The following is a 20,997-nucleotide window of genomic DNA, read 5'->3' as shown; positions in this document are numbered from 1 at the left end:
TCTTGCAAAAATTCTGCGAGCGCTGCAGTGCTCCCGTGGACTCAGCGAGGGTTAGATGGAGGAGGGACTTTACGAATCAGTGACGTAATTTCCCGTCCCGGTGGGGGGGGGTTGTTGAACGATTCGTTTGAACGAATCGTTTGAGTGAACCTAAAGATTCTAAAGATTCGTTCACCTAAAAGAACTGGAATGCACATCACTAATTGATGACTCGTTTGTGAACGGGAAGTGACGTCATTTTCTTCTTCGTTTTGTTTTACGCCGAGGTGGCACCAGCTTCAATGTGCATTACCGTCACCTACTGGTTGAAGTCATATGAACTGAAAAAAGAACCAATCACTCGTTCACTGAAAAGATTCGTTCTTTTGAACGAATTGTTCCCTCACGAGCCAACATGCACAACGCATACTGAGCGGGTTAGCCGTGTGTGTGCCTTGCCAAAAAACACGACCACAACATGGGGCTCTCTCTGGTCTGGCGCTGGGCCTCGGGCTATTACAGCTACGCATGGCCGAGTCCAGTCAGGGCCGCCAGCTGTTTAGCGGTCAGCGCATTGGTTCTGCTTTTGAGCCGACCTCAGAGCAGCTGTAACGTTGCTGTCCATGAAAGGAAACATGTCAAACTTTTTCAAAGTTTCTTTTGGTCACAATCACAAACAATCAAGTGAATGATTTTGTTTGAGTTCATAATCGAAATGAGAAGCAAACTGTGTTCATAATGAGCTTTTTATTTCAAAGCACATGTAGAAGAGCAAAGTACATTTTGCAGTAAAACAACAAAAACATTTCTTTTTTTGTACAAAACACAAACACCAGCGAGACCATACAAAAATACTAATATGGGATTGAATAGAAACTGTGGATGTATTTACTGGGTGCATATTACAAAATGTTATTATGACAATCTACAATAAGTTGACTTGTCTAAATACAAACAAACAAACAAACAAACAAACAAAACATGTCTGTCCACTGTTGCTTTTCAAGCAGCACTTTGCAAAGAACACAGGTCTGTAATCATAGTGGATATATCTAAAACATGTACACAGTTACATTTTTTTAGTGATCTATACATTATTTATATATTTTTATATACTATATATATATAAAAAAAGAAGGGAAAACAGCTTTGAGAGGCGATAGGACGGACTTTTACAGAGATGAAGATGTGCAACAGTGAGTGTGTGAGAATTGAAAAGGGGACAGTTAAACATACCACAGGTTTTTTTTTTTTTAGAACCACGACACACACACACACGAGAGGCTGTTTATTCACAGCGTATAATGCTCACACACGCATACGTTGAGTGACTGGGGTGTGTCGGAGCCCCTCCCTGCCAGCAGAATGAGCCCCAACCATCCCAACATGATGTGCCAGACTGGCTGTCAATCACACTAACCCTGCCCCCCCAACATGTATGAAGTTTTGCTTATAAAGATTTTGAGTGTATTTTAGGTTCAGCCCAAAATATTTTTTTATCATGTTGTGGTAATGTAGATGCCAGGAGGGAGGGAGGTGGGGGGCACCCACATAAAAACAAGCCCCCATCCCGATTTGACCTAAATCTAAAATAAATGCAACATCCCGGTTATTAGGCCGCACTGAGCGCGCTCAGTAGAAAGCCCGACGAGCAAGGCCGGTGTGGCATTAATCGTCGTCGGATTTCCGCTTTCCCGGCGAGTGGTGATCACGGTCAATGAACTTGAACAAAAAAAAAACAGTGCTTTAAATTACATTTTTCATCCTTCCTGTTGCTCAGGAAGTTGTTGTTGCTGACGCTCCAAGGCCACAGAGACTTTAGAGAGTAAACATTGCTAGAATTCCTTCTCTCCCTTTTTGCGGGAAGTTTGTTTTTGTGTCTTCATTTCATTATTTTGTCGTTTTTATTACCTCTTTCAAGCTCCGCCTGTCGGTTTCCAATTTCTCTCGGATCTGTTGGTGAACTCCCCGCACTCGCCCCCTCGCATCCAGGATGGGAGTTCCTCAGGGAATTAATGTGAGGGGTCGGAGGTGCGCTTGTTGAGATTGCCCTTTAGCTACATTCTACTGTCCGATGGGAGGTGAGCGGCGACGCGGACGGTCGCGGGAGGCTGAGGAAGAGGAGGCGCGGCCGTCTTCCTCACACCATATTGTGGTGGTTGTTTCTGTCGATGATGTCTGACGAGGGCAGCAGCTCCTTCTTGATGGGCGACGGAGGGGACGGGGTCGCCTTCTGCCTGGGCTTGAACAAGTCGGACACGTAGTACACCTGGCGGCAAAGAAATTATTTTAGAATAAATAACGAGAAACAAGAATGAAATATTTACAGAGGGGCTAACTTGTGAAAATCATCCAAGTAAAATCTACAAAGTTCTCATTTGGAGCACCAGCAGGTGACTAATCCGCCAGACGGAAGTGACTTGAGTGCGGCTCACCCAAACATGAAATGGATATTTGACCTAATCCCCAATTACTCTCCACCACCCACCGTATGACGGAAGAGCAAAGAATGGCAGAGGAGAAATCTCTTCCTGCCATCGGGATGACATCACACAGGAAATGAGGCATCGGGCGAGCAGGAAGCGTGGAAAGTAATATCGAGAAAAAACACTGAATAGTCGACTTGAGTGTTTGAGTGTTCTCTGCACTTGCTCGAACAATAAAATCCCCTTCCAATTACGCCGTGACATTCAGCGGCCGTGTCATGACCTCAGTGGGTGACCTTCGCCGGGCGGATGACATCACGCGGACAATACACACAGCTGCCTATGAAACTAAAGAGTGTCTTTGTTACATTCATTTTTGTTCGTGGTATATTGACGGTTAATCAAAATGGCAGACTGACTGCAATTAGGGGGGTGGGCTCATAAGTCTCTTCCACCGCCCCCCACCTTTCTGTCCACGAGACGTCATGGGAAGCCATTGAGACACTTTTCCCATCGGAGGCAGCTGTGTTGACGAAACCTGGGAACTTTCACCCTTGAACCTGTCGCGGTAATGAACTTATCGCCATTTCCTGTGTATGTATAGACTACTGCAAGTGCCAGTGTGTGTGTGTGTGTGTGTGTGTGTGTGGCCCTAACCACAATTGAAATGTCAAGGCTGACACATAAAAGGACACCACGTCACACACAGGAGGTGAATGTACAGCAAGTGTTAGTCATAGGCTGTGACTCGCGATATTACGTTTTCAATATATTTTTTTTTCAGACTTGAATTTCATATCTTTTGAATGATTAAATAAATTAGATGAAGAAATTAAAGTCTCTGTGGGTAGTGATACGCCACTAGACGTGTTGTGTAATTTTAAATTCAAGCAGCCCCAACTTGCCTCCTTCGCAATTGCTGACCAAATGTCTCAACAGCGGCGACAATGAACTCTAAAAAAACGCCGCAGCTTTCTCCCCCGACAGCTGCTTCCCTGCTGGATGTGCTTCTCTCGACCTCACTTGGCCCCCGTGTTGAAAAGTAGGTCACGCCGTCTGATAGGAAGTGCCAGGTAAGCGGCTTGGGCCACTTCCTGTTTGGGATTCCGCCATCGCCATCCCACTTCCTTCTTTAGCATAAATCATTTTTGTGTGTTTCATCAAATCGTGATTAAATTCATCATCATCAAAAAGTCAGTCACCATCTGTCATAAAATGAAGGGCAAGACAAGCAATGTGAATGTGTCCACACTTGCCCTGTGTGTGTTTTTTTTTTTTTTAATTTATTGCCGCTTGATGACGGGTTAAAGAGGTAACTACAGCCTCGGGGCGGCAATAAAGTCAACTCCGCCCTCGTTAGTCTGGCTGCTTTCTGTGTACTTTTTTGTAAATAGAAATATACTTCAATACGTTTTGCGCAAAATTACATTTGGGAGATTTTGTCACCTTGTCCAGGAGCTCAGTGAACCGCAAGCACCGCAGTCTATTATAATTGCAGCAAATTTTGCTAGCACGAGAAGATCGACCCCGTACTGGGTGGCAAAGTGTCTGCATGTGCGGTGCCAAGCTCGGTCTTGGCGCCACAACTCCTCTCTTGCGAAATTTTTATGAATCTAATCCCTACCAAGGTAGAGTTCGACTGTGTGTGTGTGTTCATAAGTCTTCTCAGAGGTAACTGAGTTGAGCCAAGGGGCCCAGTGCGCCAAAAAAAAAAAAATGAAAACCCAAACTGGAAATAATTAACAGCTTCATTCCTGTTTCAAAGGCTTATCGTCTTTCTTATTGCTCTCCTGAATTTTGGCTCAATCTCACCCTCCTGCATGATGATAATGATGATGATGAAAATCATCTTGGGACATTTATTCCCCCATTTTGCCAAGTGTAGATTTACACTGACACAAAAGGAAGCGAGCTTCTCGCAACGTGTTCTTCATTATAGAGAACGACCTTCTCCTTACTTCACTGCTTGCCTGACAACATGATGGTTTCCCCCTTGATATCTCATGGTATGGACTAATCCATCTCCCACACTGCATTTACATATCATTGTAAAGATCTCAGATTTGCAAGAAAGTGGGACACTCACTATGCAGTAGGCCACCAGGGCTCCCTGCACGAAGCCCGCCAGCACGTCGGTGGGATGGTGCTTGTGGTCGGAGACGCGAGACAGCCCGGTGTAGAACGCCATCATCAGCAGGGTGAACTGCAGCAACGGGCGCAGGAGACGGGCGCCGCGCCACGTGAACCGGGACTGGAGATAGAACTGGAAGAAAGAGGAGCAAGTTAACCTATGGCTGTCGAGTAGGAATAAAAAGCAGGACTGCAGATGACAATCATTTTAAACAGAAACCAGGCTCAGCTGACATATAGGACTACCAGTTTTGTATTTATTTATTCATTCATTTATTTTTAAAATTATGCCATTTATTATTTATTTATTTACTATTTATTCATTATTTTATCATTTATTTTATTTATTTTTGTTTTGTACTTCTTTTGAATTCACGAGTGTGCCGCCATGGAATTGGTACCCGATATAAATGAGACTTAGATCAAAACAGAGTTATTAACGGTACTTAAAAAAAAAAGCCATACACAAGACTTTTCTTGAGAATAAATTTCTAACAGACTGTCATCATTGGCAACATGGAGGTTCAATGGACTTTTCTTTGTTGACGCATAGCCACGGCTGCGGTCGCACGCCAGCTCATTCCGTATTCTCGCATTCTTTCTCCACGTGCACCTGCACGCACAACCCAACTCAGTCTAGACCGAATCAAAGTGGAGAAGTGCGACCGAGGAGAAGTGCAGAGCTTCACACACTCAACTGCCCGTGACCTGGATGGGCTCCTTTCATGGCTCAATGTGCCAGCTGTAAAAACATCAGCGCAAGAGGGAGGGAGAAAAAAAAAAAAAATCGGAACCGCAGAAACGTACACACTGACGTAGAATCCTGAATTGATGCAGCTCTCGAGGACGTTCTGGGTCGCGATGAAGTAACCCCTACTGCTGTATTCCCACACTTACTGAAAACACTAAGTGGTAAGGTCAGATGAGGTGCCTCAGACATCCTTCACTTCCTGTTTCTCATCAAAGTGGGCAAAGCCTCCACCAAGGTCTGCCCGGCCCAAAAATCCTGACGTACGCTAACAATATTTGTAGACAGCCGCAGCTGAGTGCCCCGGTAGGCGTATACCCTGAAAAACTCCCGAGTGTTTCCTCTCGGACACTCTATCATTGTTATTTCGGAAAAAGAGGAAGGGGATCCCTCCCATCCCTCCCGGTCGTGTCGGGGATTGTTTAGACTGCAGACTTCCTGTGCGGCGGTTCTCAGGTAGTCGGGGCGAGGACGAGCCGGCCGCAGCGAGCTGGCAAGTCCTCGGCCGACATCCGAAACCTCTCGACTCAAAGGGCAATTTGTTGAGGGCTGATGAGAGAGGGTGAGGTTGAAAAAAAATGGCGACATGTTTTGCTCACTATGGTCAACTCTGTTATTTTTTGTATGAAGACAGTGAAACCTTGATTTAATAGATTTGGAACCAGAACGGATTCCGGATTTTGTTTCAGAAGCAGCATTGTGGAATGTCCGTGTTAAAACAACCCACAAAATCTCAGCGCCTCCTCACACCTCCCTAAAAAGGTTTCCCAAACTGTCTGATCTGCAGAGAATGACAATAAATAAGACTTCCAAATTCCCACGGTGGAGTCAGACAAAAGCCACGCAGAGTCTGGCGGTTCCCAAAAGCCATCCAAGCCCATTCCCGTAACATCTTCTCCCTTTGTTGCTTTGTTTCAACCAGTCCGTTAAATGAAAACACACTTACAAGAAAAGAGGAGGAATGACGACGTGGGCTTGTTTTATACGTTCTCCCCCCCTCCCCTCCCTGTTTTCACACCGGGTTGCGAGTAAACGACATAGCTGTGGTCAGAACCGCAAATATCACGCTCATGTTGTTTCTATTTGTCCAACACATGTTTGGCTCTTTTTACTGACGGTTCTACGACAGGCACAACCTGCATTTTGGTATCTTATTGTGTCCTCTCCCCCGACCAGATATAAATTTGAGAGTAACTTACTGCCAAGTAGAGCATGGTGAACATGGAGAACGAAGCGTGTCCAGAGAAGAAAGACTTCCTGTGGAGAAAAAAATATCAATAAAGTTTAGTACAGAAGTATTAGAAACAGGTGGTGATATAAATCCTACCCGCTAACCCGAACCGGGTTTCCATAGTCCTGCCAACGATTTAAACCATCAGATATCTCCACCCACCTAGCTTCCTGCACATCGCTCTCCTTGCCGCTGCAGGTGTACTCGGTGATGTAGCCCAACGAGCAATTGATGGTGGTGAAGTCCGGCTTGCACACGTCCAGGAAGTGCGGCCTCATTCGACCCACCGACACCTTGGCTATGTCGGTGAAGGACTGGCTGATGGCGCAGCCGAAGATAAACACGCCTATCTGCGGAACGACAACACGTGTTATTAGCGGAGAACGTTACGTGGAATCTCGGTTGAGGTCGAGGACGAACCTGTTTGTACAAAGCCGCCACGTACGGGTTTCCTACAAAGGACTTGGTCCCCTCGTGCAGTTGGTGAATCCTGTAGGTTTCGCCGATCGCAATCTACAAAAAGAACATTGGTTGATCTCGACTGGCGGAAGACTTACGAGATGCAGATGAGAGCATGCGGTATGACGTTGGACTCATGCGTGAAACACAAAGACACACACAAAGACACACACAATGAGCATGGCCTGCCTTTCCCTCAGGCAGTTTGAATATGATGGGAGATAATTAACCAACGGTTTAATGGAGATGGAGGAAGCCGAGGTGGTGGAAGTAGGAAACCCCTGAGGTGTGTTTTTAGGTGCGGTTAGCCAAAACGGACAAAGAGCGTTTTACGTACAGTTAAAAGCGCGACTGTACCAAAATCCTCGAGTCTACGGCTAATATCTCTACCATGAATGGTTTGACTTTGATGGTGTTTAAATGCTACTAATGGTCTTAGCTAGGGTGAAGGAACCCCCCCGTGTGATTGCTGCGGTCTTGACGTAGCCTAGGGCCCCATGAAAAGACTCCGTCTGTACTTGAGGCGGCTTAAAACCCCGACTACTCATCGAGCCGCGGTGCCTGTCAATCACGTCGGCACCTCCGGGGGTGTCTGAGTGACAGGCTGGCCGGACTCCATCATGAAAACCACAAGGCTTCACTTTCTGACTTTGACCTGATGGTTTCAGATGTGCTAGCGACTGCGTGCTGTGTATTATGCTCGCGCAGTGTGTGTTCGGTCTTCTAAACACACTTATGGGTAAACAAACACATTGGTGTTTATCCTATTGTCTGTAAATCGGCGGAGATAGAGCGGTCCTTAACGATTTATTTGGACTGTAAACAAGAACATTGAGTCTTCTCACATATTTGTGTGCAGAGTTCTCCGCCAGGGACCGGGTTTATCCGAGATCCGAGGACTCGCAAGCAGCAGGGAATTCCCTGACAGCGTACACGACGGTATAGACTTAAAGGAACGCCGCCGTCGGCATGGCAGCAGACGCCACTAATGGAGCACAGCTGCGCCAGACACGCTAGCTTTGCCCACACATGCGCGTGTAACAGGCTAAAGTGTCGCGAGTGCACCGTCTCCTGGTTCCAATAAGCAGAAGAGCTGAGCTAGTGCGATATAGTGTTGGCTAGGAACTTTTGATGGGAGGTTTGTGCTGCAAAGATCATCTAGCCCGACCACGTGCCACTAATTGACACATACAAAACCACCGCATGTCGTTATAGCATGTTTCCACTAAGCCTGACACGCCCCCCTTTTTCTCCATTCCCTCTCAATAACAAATTCTGTGGAACAGGAGTCGAGGGAGTGAAGACTTAACGCTAACGGGCTATCAGTAACTCAAGTAGGACAAATGGGACAAATTCTCAAATGCATATTAAAATCTTTGGTGTTTGGCAGGAGGAGACACAGAAACATTTGATGGGGGATTTTTTGCTACCACCGACTCTCTTGGGGGAGCAAATTAGTTTGGATGATTCAAAGTGGATGGAGTATGATTATGGAGGCATGGAAGGAGGACATGTAAAACATAGAATGCATGATAACATATTGGCAGAGATGGGATCTTGTAAATGTCAAAAATTCATTTTACCAGAGTTAGCAGCGTTAAGTCTCAAGCAGGTCCTGAGTCTTTTTTCTTTAAGTCACGTCACCTGAAGGGTTATTGCAATCTCACATATCAAATCTCTATGTACATACTTCATCTAGTGCGGAGTCTTTAACTTGTCTCCAAGTTAAGTCTCAAGTCTTAGCTTTCGTCAAGTCATCAAAACAGTCGATACCAGTCCAAGTCACAAAGTTCCCATCACTGCCTATTGATCTACAATGGAGCTTCTATCATTTAAGTTGAGGGATATAAAAATTAACAGAGGGTGTTGTTGAGGTCGACTTACAGAGATGATGGCAATAAGAATGCCAACACCGCAAAGCATGGCATCGCTAATGGTGTCGCCCTCTTTTTGGGGGTAGCGGATGGACTCGTCCGAACAGTAAAACCCGCGCTGGTACGGCTTTATGGTGCTAGTCTCAATGATCAGGAAAGGCAGGCTAGCTACAAAACAGAGAGAGGGAGAGCAAGACAGGAAGAAGGAGACAGAGAAAGCACCAGGTCAGTGACACAGACATAAACAGGAGAAAGCACAAGGAGCGCCCTGGCACTGGGGGGCTCGATGGGATATGGCAGAAGTGGGTGGCCATCAATTTTTAGAGTCAAAATGTTCTCCCGTTTCTGCCTTCCACGGTTCCCCCAATGCGGATTGGAGCGCTCCTTGTGGGGTTGGGCCACTTACAGACACCGCAGGCAGTGTCAACCCAACAGAAGTGAGCACCGAGGATGGCACGGTGCTGTTCTTGTAGGGGTACGTCAGGCTGGAGTCACCGCAGTAAAACCCCCTCTGGTATGGTCGAATAGAGGTACGGTGCAGAACAAGGCTGGGCAGCATTGCTACACACACACACAAATGGATGGATGGATGATGACACACTCATACGCATCTCCATTGCTAAGCTTCACCTGCTACTTGTAAACTCACCTGTAGCCTGAAAGGAAAACAAATTAGAAGGTTTGGATTGTCCAATCACTGTCGGACATATCAAACGCTACCATATTATACATCTCTGATCCAAAGTCATCTGGGATAGACTCCAGCTCTCCCGTAACGAGGACAAGCGTTAAAAAAAATGGATGGATGAATAGCTCACATACCACAAAAGACATCGAAACCAAATCCCCCAAATCCTGGCGTGCAAACCTTGGCATTAAACGTAAGGGAATTTTAAAATGACTGCATATGAAGGCAAACATATCCAAGCCCACCCAACTGTGGAACATTTTTACCCATGAGAGCATGTTTGGCTCTGCAAACGACTCAGAAATAGATGGAGACGAAGACACCGAGGCGTCCCGAAGACCCGCTGACATCCGACGCCAGGCACCCCTTCTCCTACGTGTCTTTGAGATTAGGGTCAACACCAGAGGTTCCCCTCCCCCCTTTGCATGTTGCCACCTAATGAGGCTAAGAACTCGTCTCAGTGCTGACGGGAAGGGCTGGAGATTGAGTTACAGAGGGCCTGTCCTCAAAACACACCAGTAACCATGTCTGGAGAGGAAGAAAAAAACGGATCCAAAGCCACTTTTGACATCTGCTCCCACTTGGGGCAAGAATGTGTTGCCTCAGGTGTCAGACTGACCACTGACTTAATGACCAAGCCACTTGTGTAGTCCGTGGCTTGCAGATGATGTTGGTGAAAGGCATCTCGACTTGTTACCATAATGACACCACAGCAGGTGCAGGGATCGGACTTAAATCAAGACAGTCTTGGAAACAACTCAGAGTCCCTGCAACAAGTTTGGCCCACCTCTGACCAATACATCTCATTTTAAACCACAGAAACAGTCTTTAGATGAGGTCATCTATTGATGGCAAACTCCATCTGATTATCTAAAGCTCTTTAGCCTTTTGGGACAATTGTTTATAAAGTCACAAAGAAAAGTTGCAGTCCATGTGTCAAAGGACGGCAGATGGTACGACCACTTGAGCAAACGGCGAACCTCCTGGAACTGGGCTCACTCGGAGCTTGTGCCAGACTTTGATGGTGACTTAGGAGAAGAAAGGCAATTGCAGGATTCTGGTGCGGATATTTATGTGAGTTGTTTAGCTTAATGCCTGAATGAACTTGGCAGCAGTGAAAACACTCGCGGGCGTTAAAGCTCAACGCAAATCCAGTTGCGAGGTAAACACTCATCACGAATTGAATCGGTCTCAAGTGTGAGGGTGGTGGGGGTGGATTCTTATGGTAATTCTGAGGAGGCAAAGAAGGTTAGTGGTTTAAGAGTCATGAGAAACACAGCTGCACATGCTAACCATGGGAAACTCGCTAGCTGACTCAGTGAAGAGAAAGTGAAAGCGAGCTTTTGACAATGAATGAAAGACTCTCTTGTATCGGAATGTGTCGAGATGCCAAGGTCGGCGGTGCCACCGACCAGTTTCTGAAAAGTTTTGTTTTTGTTCTCAGAGTGGGTGCAATTCTGGTTCCTTCCTGTTTCTCACGTTTTATAAACTGGTTAAGATATAAATCTTTATATGTGCTTTAACTTCCTCCGTTCGTGTCTGCAGGGAGAAGAAACATCACTTCTTGAGTGAGTGACCTTCGGAAGGCCTGCTGACCTGAATTGAGTGGAAGAGCGATGTGACAGAGGTAGCTCTGCAAACAAAAGATGAGGAGAACGCGGCTGTGGTCTGAGCTTTCTCTGACGGCGCCGTAATTCTTCACGGCATCGCTTGGGAAAAAAAAGTGGCGAAACACGCACGGAGTGGGTGGCTGGTCCAGTCGGGGAACAGTTCAATTAGTCTTATCAGATGCGGCCATGCATTTCTCTCTTTAAGTTCGTGAGAGGAAACCACTGCGGACCATTTGACATGACTTGCCTCCATGGCCAAGGCAGAGAGTTTTTTTTTTTTTTTATGTTCTCCGGCTGCTTGAAGTGTTTATATGCACAGGTCACGGCTGGGTCTTTAGGCCTGTGTGACTGCCATTCACTCAAAATCCAATCACATGCTTCCTGCTCTGAAAAAAGGAGATTACAGCATTCCCTGTTTGCTGGACTGTAGTTCAAAGTGATTTTTTTGAAAATGAGTTTTCATCCTCAAAAAGTGAGGGCCCCCGTTCCTGCATAACTATTCTTCCCTAACATACACTAAGAGACCGTGTTTGTTGACTTTGAAAGCTCGTGTGAGGCAGATGACATAGTCAAGGCCCGTTTGATTGGCTTTGGGGTTAATTTTGGTAGAGCAGATTAGCGATGCGGCTCCCTTCCAAGTCTCAAACGGTTCATCCTGCAGACACAAAGAAAACAAGAATAGGCTACACGACTGTGTTTTATCCTGTCGGTTCGGCTCAATTTGATTGTGTGTGTAAAACCCTAAGACTCAAGTCCTTATTTCCCATTTTTAATCTCTACCTTAACAATGTGGCATCATAACAGGCTTGTGTGCTGACATGCAAACAAGAAAACAACAACTTTAAATCCTCCTTCGGTCTTAGTCATAATCCAGCATCAACTCACGGTGGTGTATCTAAGGTACCAATGTTCCATAAATAGATCGGCTACAGAGAATAGAATCTCACAGAAACTTTGCCAACAATGTTCTTTAACGCCGTTCCGTTAAATCAACGGTACTTCCCAGGAGAATTGCAAATAGTCTTTCGTGGCTTATTGTTCCAATTGGATTCCGTTTGATACTAATATCCTCGTGGAGCCAGCCTTCAGCTCTGAGTAAGCGCCCTTCTGAGCCCGCTATTCACATTTTAATAGGATTTAGCGGATTTCAAGAGCAGAATTAGAACGATATATCCCGATCATAGCAAACGTGGGTAAACGTCAGCCATCACGGGAGGGGGTGGTATGTCTTGTCTCTCAAAACGGGACATCTGAGAAGAAAACAACAATTGGGTAGAAGGTTAGGTGATCCAATAACGCAATAACCTTAACAAAACAACACTTTCATCCCGACTAAAACGCAATATGTACACAATGTGTTCTGATCGGTTACATCTAGACCCACCCCGGTCTCTTGAGGAAACCCGACGTACTTCCTCCAATTCAAAGTCTCTCTCCTCTCAATGCAACATAAACTAAGTCAACAAACACTCACAAGTGGCCTCTGTGTGCGGCTATTCAATAAGTGTATAACATGACAGCGTGGGACTAGGAAACTGTAAAAAGTCCGTAGGAAATCACGTGAAATGTTCGTTTCAACCATAAGTGGGTGTACTTAGCCACAGTTGTGGTTTTCAAAGCGGCATGCTATAGCTAACGGGGTCGAACCATTTTGTTAGCCTTCATTTACAGCAAGAGTGCCAAATGCATTTTAGTATTGACACATGAAGTTTGTCTCTGAGGGCCACATAAAATAATGTGACGGGCCGTATCCGGCCCCCGGGCCTTAAGTTTGACACCTATGACGTACAGTCACGATAGTTGATCTTGCTAATCTGCATTTTCAGGTTAAGTCGACTCACTGAGTATGGACTTTGAGGAGTGCGAGTGAGCAGACCCCGGCCGGGAAGGCTAAAGGTGAGTTACGTGACACAGCGCAGCTTTGGAATTCCACTGTAACGTGCTTGTGTCGCTCTTGTGTCTGTGTGGGCCCACGTGGGTGTCGAGAGTGGATGACTGTGGTCTTACTGGCGGTGTCTGCAAAGATTTTTTCCCCCGCAAACATTTCTGAGATGCTCCAAAGCCAGCTTGCTGCAAACAAACCCCAGGCCGTATTTGCACGCATTCATTGTGGTCGGCTTGCTGTACTATAATCAACACTCTACAATGAGGTCCTACGCTTCTTTGGCTAATTTAATGTCTATATCTTTTTTCTATGTCTATTTCAAGTGACACAAATCAAATCATTCGTGAAACCCAACACAAGGCCGCTTGGGAAACGGAGAAGTCGGAATTGTGTCACTTGAACCATGCAGTGTAAATCCAGCCTTTGTTATCTGATGTGTGACACATGAAAAGACACAAAATGCACACACACACACACACACACTCACACAGTGCAGTGGGTCAGTAGCTCAGTGGCTGAGGTCAGCAAAGTGGTCTACAGAGTGAATCCCTATCCTGCCCCTCCCTACCGAGGGGCCGCTAGAGCAGCATGTGCTTACTCAGAGAGATTTGATTCACAGGAATAAAAACTAACATTAAAATATTGACCCCATTTCTGAAAATGTGAAACTGGCACTTCTGCCTCACTGCAAAATAATCACCTAAATGTCGCCGCCTATGTCATCGATCAAGTCGGCCGGGTGAAGATCCGGAGCCACTTTCAAGTGACAGCCAGAGTATTACACACACATACTGCTGCTGGCTCTTTTAAGAAGCATGGTGGGCCAGGCGCTCAGCTGCTTCTATAACGGGGAAATCTGAGCAGATCCCCGAGGGGGGTCGGCTCGAGCGGGGCCGCATCGGGCTTGATGCCATAATGGTATTATTACCCCAGGGGACAAAAGAGAGAGGCTCGTCTTTGAAACCTGACGCCTGTATTCAAGGCATTCCTTGCTTTTCTCATCTGCTCCTCATTACCTTGATCACGACGAGACAATTGGTGTCAAACCGGAGCCCCCGTGTGAACGATCTCTGCAACAGCTTGGAGTTCTCCTTTGTATGTTTACTTGATAAGACTCAAGCAGAGGTGGCCAAAAGTACCCATGCACTCAAAACGAAAAGCTTCAAATCAGGTCATGTGCTCTCCAATTAAGATACAAAGCTGATTAGCATCCAAGAGCTAGCCACAGCCCAGCAGATAAGCGCTACGAGACTAACAATGGGGGGCTCGGCGTGACAATAAACTATTGATAGATCATGAGGTGGCCTTGAGTGCTTCTCTCTCTCTCTCATTCACTTATTCGCCCCCACCCCACTAAAATTCAGTCTGTTGGTTGTCATTAGGCCAAACAAAGGAACTCCGAGATGCATCAAAAGGCTTATTGTCCTCTGTGAAACAGTGAAAAGTCCCACCCTCCCCCTGCACCCCAAACATAGCATCTCTAAATCCACACAATACACACACACACACACTCATAGAGAGGATTGTAGCCGGCTGCGTATAAGCGAAAGTGACAGACAAGAGAGTCCTGTGTACCAGCAGGGAGGCCCAGGCTGGGACAGCATGGTGCACCACAAGCATGCACGAGGACCGCAGCTTGCTATCTGGTGAGCGCCGCTGCAGCTAGAAGGACTAAACGTGCATAGATAGGCTGCTACTTCTCATATCACGCAGCTTGATCGACACAAATGTCTTCATTAATCTATTTCAACCCCTCCCATAAAAACGCCCCAATGCTATCGTTTAGCCCTTGGATGGCATTTCCCATTATGTGTTAGCATTAAGCTAACAGACTTTAAGGCAGATTGTGCCACTTGTACTAGAGTATGTGTAAACTCACACAGAGTGTTTGAAATAAAAAAAAGTCTAGAAAGCTTCCCAGCCCTTATTTTTCTGTGGGAGTAACAACATTCTAAGCTCGCCAAGATCCCGCACAGGCAATTAAAAACTCAAACGCACACAAACACACGGAAGTTTATAGTGAGGCGCTGAGGTGTAATTGCACACTTATCCAAATAAGCACTCGCAAGTGTGTTTACCTGAGAGGACTGTAATCATAAATGGTCGTAAAGAGGATTGTTGGACAACGGGAAAAAGTGCGCTGTAAAACGTCAACTGAGACACTACGAGCATCATCAACTTGTCGCCATGGGAACCACAAAGGACAGATGTTCTGCTCCCTTGCAGCCAGGGGCTGGATAGATGAAAACTAAATTATGAAAAAATCATATTATGAGACTGAGGCACGGGATGATGTTGCTGTTTTTTTTTTTTCTAATTATTTGTCAAATATTTTTCTTCAGTTTCTGTGCAGCAAAATGGAATGGTAGTTGTGGACTATTGCTTCAGACTACATCTAATGACAGTTCTGCGTACTCATAAAGTCCATGGAACACACACACACAGACACACACTCTCACACCTCTAATAGCAGCCTTTGGCAGACACACACACACTCCAGGGGTTCCATCATTTTAGTCGGGCGACAGTCCAGACGGACCAGTGATGGAATATGATGCCACACGCACAATGAGCTAAACGTAAACACGCACGCCGCAAATATAAATATCACCGTCTGCATATTTTGGTTCCCGACGATTGCTGTGGCATATTTTGGTGACGTGCGTCCCGTAAATGTCAAAAAAGTCGGCACGCGCTCGCTATATGTGTCTATTTCCTCGCGCAACTTTAAAAATAAATTGAAATGCACTCCTGTTATGTTTGTTAGCTGCAACAAGATGGCTCCTGGCTCAATTTTGAGTCATCCAAGTTGAGGTCACCAGTTCAGGTTAGAAGTCGACTTTTTGTTCCGTCAGCCAGACGTTGAACAGGATTTGTGGTAAGCAAACTAGATGGAGTGACTGAGCCCCAAGCTTGGAAGCAAAGCAACCAACAAACTCCATCAAAGGTCAATCCAACCTCAAAGTGTGTCAGTGAATGTAGCTTATCAGGTTGTCGCTGGGTTCTGTCAAGCCAAGCCACTTCTCCCAAAACTCCCGCCCGCCCGCCCGACTGAGACGCACAAGGCCAAACAACCCACTGGCAGTCACAGCACGCCTCTGACGACATCATCGCGTGCCCTTTGCTTCACTCCCAAAATGACACCAGATGTCACATCAAGAGCGCTTTTGGTCAGATGAAGAATTTGAGAATTTACAGGAAATATTTGCGGGGCCCGGCTCGGGATTGAAGTGGCCGACGAGCCCGAGAGGTTAAAGCTATCCGGCTTTAATGAGCGGCGCCGCGTGACTGCTTGCATTGCTACGGCGAGCTAATGGTGGAAAAGGTGGGTGGGGTGAGGGCTGTATTAGGTTAATGTCCCCGGGGAAACTCCTCGGAGCTAAAAGGCTGAACCGCACTTACTAATTTCCCCGTATATCACTCATCAAAGCGCCCAACGCCTTTTGGCTGAGGGAAACTGCGCGAGCCTCATGTTTTGATATATCAAGCAACCATCAGTCTAATGTTGACTTAGAATGTTACTTATTTGCTTGCAGGCAGACATCTCCCAAAAAAAAAAATCCAATTTCCTTGGTGGAGGTAACATACTGTATATTTAAATCCTTGTATCTGACAATGCAATGTCGCAACTGGCGTTCCCATTTTTGTGTAATTGCAGAGCCAAACAGAACCCCACGCCGCTCATAATAGCAAAAAGCCGACCCAAAAAAAAAGAACTGGAAGGAAGCTTGCGATGCCAGGTTCTGTGAGTGCGTGTGTGTGTTCATCCTGCTGTGTTTATGCATCATTAGCAGCTTTGATTACCAGAAGCGAAGAAAAAAAAGTCCCTCTTTGAAGGGTGTGATTATGGGGTACCTCAGATGTTCTTTTCGCCTGAGGTTGTGTTGCTAGACATTGAAAAAAAAAGGGTGATTGTGTCACACTTTTCACACTGGCAGATGGTCTGCGTCAATGTATAGCCTACGCCTTTTCATTCAACTATCTGAGGCCCTTCACACACCCACATTCCTTGACCCGCACCCCACCTTTGTTTAAGCCCCGCCCCCCTCCTCCAACACCCCTCTTGTCCCACTAAAAATGGGCCAACCAATCGCCACGGGGCAGCCAGACATCATTTAACATAACAAAAGTGGCCATTTGTGTGTTGTGATAACATTTGATTTTCTTTTCCAAACTCTGTTCTAATATTCTCTGACACGCAAAATGACTTTTTGTTGCTAGAAAATGTTATCCGACTCGCCCCAAAAACAAAATAATAAAAGTGTAACCCTTGGACTGGCATTAGAGTTAAACTCAAAGTTCGTTTTGACATCATTTGACATCATTTGAGTGGGAATTAGACTACGAAATGATGTCATTTTTTTTTTTTGGAACACCCTCGGGACACAAAGTATGTGTGAATGTGTGTGTGGGTTCTTCACTCTTTACAAGTCGAGGAAGTTAGTGTTGCCAGGAAATTTGTTTCATGTGCTTGGAAGCGCTCTTATGTGTGTTTTTTCTCTTTTTTTTTTACAAGTACAGATGAAACACTTAAAACCTCTTAGGGAGGAAAAAAAAACTTTGCGCGCATCTTTGACAAGGCAGTAAAAAAAAAAACGTGTGGCATCTCTCGGTTGCTCGTGTCACATGTTTGGCTACGACATGCCTTTTCCGTGGCGTGCTTTTTTGGCGGTGCGACTGGCACCTGCTGTTTCGGACGCAGGGTCCTCCCTCCGCCTTGGATCCGAGAGGCATTCCCTTCGTGCCGCAACACATGCTTAAGCAATTATTAGGCACAGGGCCGCGCGCAAAGAGGGGGCGAGACGGAGTACTTTGGACAACAGGTGAAATCGAGCGTAGCTTCTGTAATTCTTCCAGCAAGAGAGGCAAAGTGAAGGCTACCGGAGATTAAAAAGTAAAAGGACAAGCCAATAAAGCTCCTCTGATATGCATAGCAAACATCAATCGTGATTTAACTGTATCAAATAGACAAAAACTCAAAGTAGTAGCAGAACCAACCACACAAACGGAAATAATTCAACAATGTTTGCTGTTTTTTTTTCAAGTTGAGGGGGCATAAGAGCGGGTGGGGGGGCAGTGCTATTTAAAGGACGGGTCACAACACTTCAAAACATTTATGTTGAATGGAAACACATGGTGGCAAGGAAAACAAGATATACGAAATAAGTGGTCATATGTGTAAATGCGTTGACAGCAGTGAGAAGAGGAAAAAAAAACGGTCTATTATTTACAATGCATTTTTACGCTTCTGTTGCACTGGAGCTGCATGATAAGACATTACAGCACATATACTTTGAGAAACGATAAGCTTTTTGATGGACAGCCGTTACAAAGCACAAAGTGATAAATTCAATTTACTCACCAAGTAGCAGACAGAAGATGTCCAGTGCAACCAGAAGCTTCCTCTTGCTATTGTCGACACCGTTGTTGTTTAACGTGGAGCTTCCCCCGTTCCTTGTCTCTTGTGCCATGGCTTTCTCATACGTATACTTTTGCATTGGACAACTCCACTATGTGTGTCCGCTCTGAATCCCACAGGCGCGCGCGCGCACTTGGCAAAACGGTCAGTTCTGAAAAAAATAAAAAATAAAAAACCAAATACTGTACACTAAAATAAAAGTAAAAAAATATATAACAAAAGAAAAGAAACGTCTCAGAGAGGGGAGTATCGGGGTTTTAACGCCGACTAAAGAATGGCAGCCAAGCGCCACTTTGCATTTCTATTGAGAAATGAGGCGCACATCGACAGACGCTCTTGTTATATCTTCTCCTTTCCACTCCTCCTCCTCTTCCTCCCCCTGCTCTCACGCTCTCTGTCTCTCTTCAAGTTTCCCCAGCAGACTGTCCGCAAGGTTCAGCCCACATGCGCCTCCATCCCAGCATGGAAAACTTTTTCCCCCTTTCCAGGATGGGAACCCGGAGTTTATACGCGTCCACTGCGCCCCTAGTGGTTACACGCGGTATGACATGCCCACTCGAGCGCCTCAATCTTGAGATTTTTTGTTTTTTAATTCTCCAAGCATACTAAGTCCAAATGTTCATAGCTAGCACAACAATAAATGTTATCCGTTTGAGATTTCATTTATTTGGATGTGCAATCAATTAAAAGTCAAAGAGATGACCTTACCAGTTGTGCAGGAATGATGCCAATTCCGCATTGCTGCTGAATCCTCAGCTGCCCGAGAGCTTCTAGTCTTTTGTCCAGGTATTAACAAATGAAGGATGGGCATTTTTTTCAAGTCTCCAGAGGTGGATAGCCCGAAGGCAGTCAGCATGAGTTTGCAGCTCATTCTTCCTCGGTCACAGTGGTTTCTAAAATATCAAATTAGATACACAAAATGGGGACATATTATTGATTAGCTATTTTTCAAGTCTTTTGTGTCATCGATTATTGTAATAACAAATCGACAAGTTGAGCAAATGTGATTTTGCAAATTCCCCCATTCATGCCAGACAATAGTGTAGGTCTATACTGACATCTAGCGGCCGCAAGCCCAAATTATGTCAGCCCGAAACGTCCAAATGCGCGGATTCGGCTTACCATTTTCGGAGAGTGAACGAGCGTGTGTACAGTATGGTAGAGTATAATATTAAATTCGCTTTTTGTCGGGGAAGGAGCATTTTGTTTTTCTGCGTGCAGCGAACTTGCTTTAACGTAACGACGTGAGTTGCGGTGCGCCCGCTGATGGTCACCTTTAAAGCCGAGAGGCGGGGTCATTCGTCAAGTACCGTCTTCGTCGAGCAAAGACACGAAGCGCCCCTCCCTCCGCGCGCCCCACCGATTCACAGGCGAGCACACCCACCCAGTCACCCACTCCGCGTTAACGCAGCGGAGCTCCTGGCCATCGCCGAACCGAGAAGATGGCAGAGCGGCAACAGCAGAAGCACGAAGGCAGGGTGAAGATCGGCCATTACATCCTTGGTGACACGCTCGGAGTGGGGACCTTCGGCAAAGTAAAGAGTTAAGTCGTGATTATTACCGGCGTGTTTATGGTTGTGTGCGTTTCGGTTGGAAAGTAGTTGACGTCCTCCCCTTTTTTGGACGTGTGGACCGAAGTTACCGATGGTTAGTTGTTTTGCGTATCTAAGCCGAACGACGCTCGTGACGGAAGGTCGCCAATGCGTAAATACGCTTTGAGAATACGCTGTCTTGAAAGTCAAATTCTTCCACCAAAACAGATCACCATCAGTCGCTATCTATGGGACAGGTGGATTTAAAAGGACTATTAAAGCAAATCGGACATATTAAAAATCACACACGTATTGCCATCTTTATGAGATTATATTGTTTTTCCAGCGGCTGCGTTGTGGTAAAGGACACCGGTTTAGCTTGCCACTAACCAACCTTGGTTGCCCAACGAGCAATTTAAACCTCTTATAAGTCGGACGAGAAAAGCAACGTAATACGTGTTCAATGACATAAACGTACATTTGGCGTCAGCTAGTTTTGACCACTTGTGACCTTGTGAGCGTCAACTTGTCAACTCGCAGAATGTCATCGTAACAAGACACTCATTTCACACGGGGATGATGTTACAATACAATAAGATGGTCAAAACATTATAGCATCGGTGTCAAACCCAAGGCCCGGGGGCCAGATACGGCCCGCCCCATCATTTTATGTGGCCCGTGAAGACAAATTGTGCATCAAATTCGTGTGTCATTACTAGAATTGCAAATTGTCTTCACTTTTAATAATATATATTTTTTAAATATTTGACCAGTTTTTACTTGTCTGATTTGAAAACGAGTTATTTGTCAATTTGTTTTGTAGCTTTCACTGTATATAATATGAGGTGCTCATACATTTGAGCATTTGACCCCCTTGCATTATAGCGAGACGTAATCCACCTACTTGAGCCTAAAATACAAATAAAGCCGAAGATGATGCTAGCTGCTTATAGAGCTGACACCTCCCTCCCTCACCCTTTTGTGTTAATGCTTCATAATTGATGCTCAAAAGTGAA

At 45.7% G+C, this 20,997-nt stretch overlaps 2 protein-coding genes across 4 annotated transcripts in view; one reads left to right on the top strand and one right to left on the bottom strand.

Moving 5' to 3' along the window:
- Positions 1-711: 711 nt before the first annotated feature.
- Positions 712-20,997, bottom strand: part of plpp3 (phospholipid phosphatase 3) — a 25,181-nt gene continuing 4,895 nt past the window's right edge. The window contains exons 4-11 of one of the 3 annotated variants that reach the window (XM_088395234.1): positions 19,158-19,342; positions 18,393-18,600; positions 8,858-9,015; positions 6,935-7,027; positions 6,677-6,864; positions 6,483-6,540; positions 4,492-4,668; positions 712-2,248 (exon numbers count right to left, since the gene is read on the bottom strand). In XM_088395234.1, the coding sequence (XP_088251360.1) occupies positions 2,120-2,248; positions 4,492-4,668; positions 6,483-6,540; positions 6,677-6,864; positions 6,935-7,027; positions 8,858-9,015; positions 18,393-18,528 (939 nt within the window). In that variant the 5' untranslated portion in view covers positions 18,529-18,600; positions 19,158-19,342 and the 3' untranslated portion in view covers positions 712-2,119. Of the gene's footprint in view, positions 2,249-4,491; positions 4,669-6,482; positions 6,541-6,676; positions 6,865-6,934; positions 7,028-8,857; positions 9,016-9,253; positions 9,409-18,392; positions 18,992-19,157; positions 19,343-20,997 lie in introns of those variants that run through there. The other 2 variants (XM_088395232.1, XM_088395235.1) reach the window with 2 other exon arrangements.
- The window catches only part of prkaa2 (protein kinase, AMP-activated, alpha 2 catalytic subunit), a 6,907-nt gene continuing 5,510 nt past the window's right edge, over positions 19,601-20,997 (top strand). Inside the window, exon 1 of the mRNA XM_088395231.1 lies at positions 19,601-19,991. Within this exon, the coding sequence (XP_088251357.1) occupies positions 19,892-19,991 (100 nt within the window). The 5' untranslated portion in view covers positions 19,601-19,891. The remainder of the gene's footprint in view (positions 19,992-20,997) is intronic.

The sequence above is a fragment of the Syngnathus floridae genome, chromosome 13 (genome assembly GCF_059516105.1).
Source record: "Syngnathus floridae isolate MCC-2025c chromosome 13, RoL_Sflo_1.0, whole genome shotgun sequence".
NCBI lineage: Eukaryota > Metazoa > Chordata > Actinopteri > Syngnathiformes > Syngnathidae > Syngnathus > Syngnathus floridae.
The sequence above is the reverse complement of the archived record's forward strand: the minus strand, read 5'-3'. Positions and strand labels throughout refer to the sequence as shown.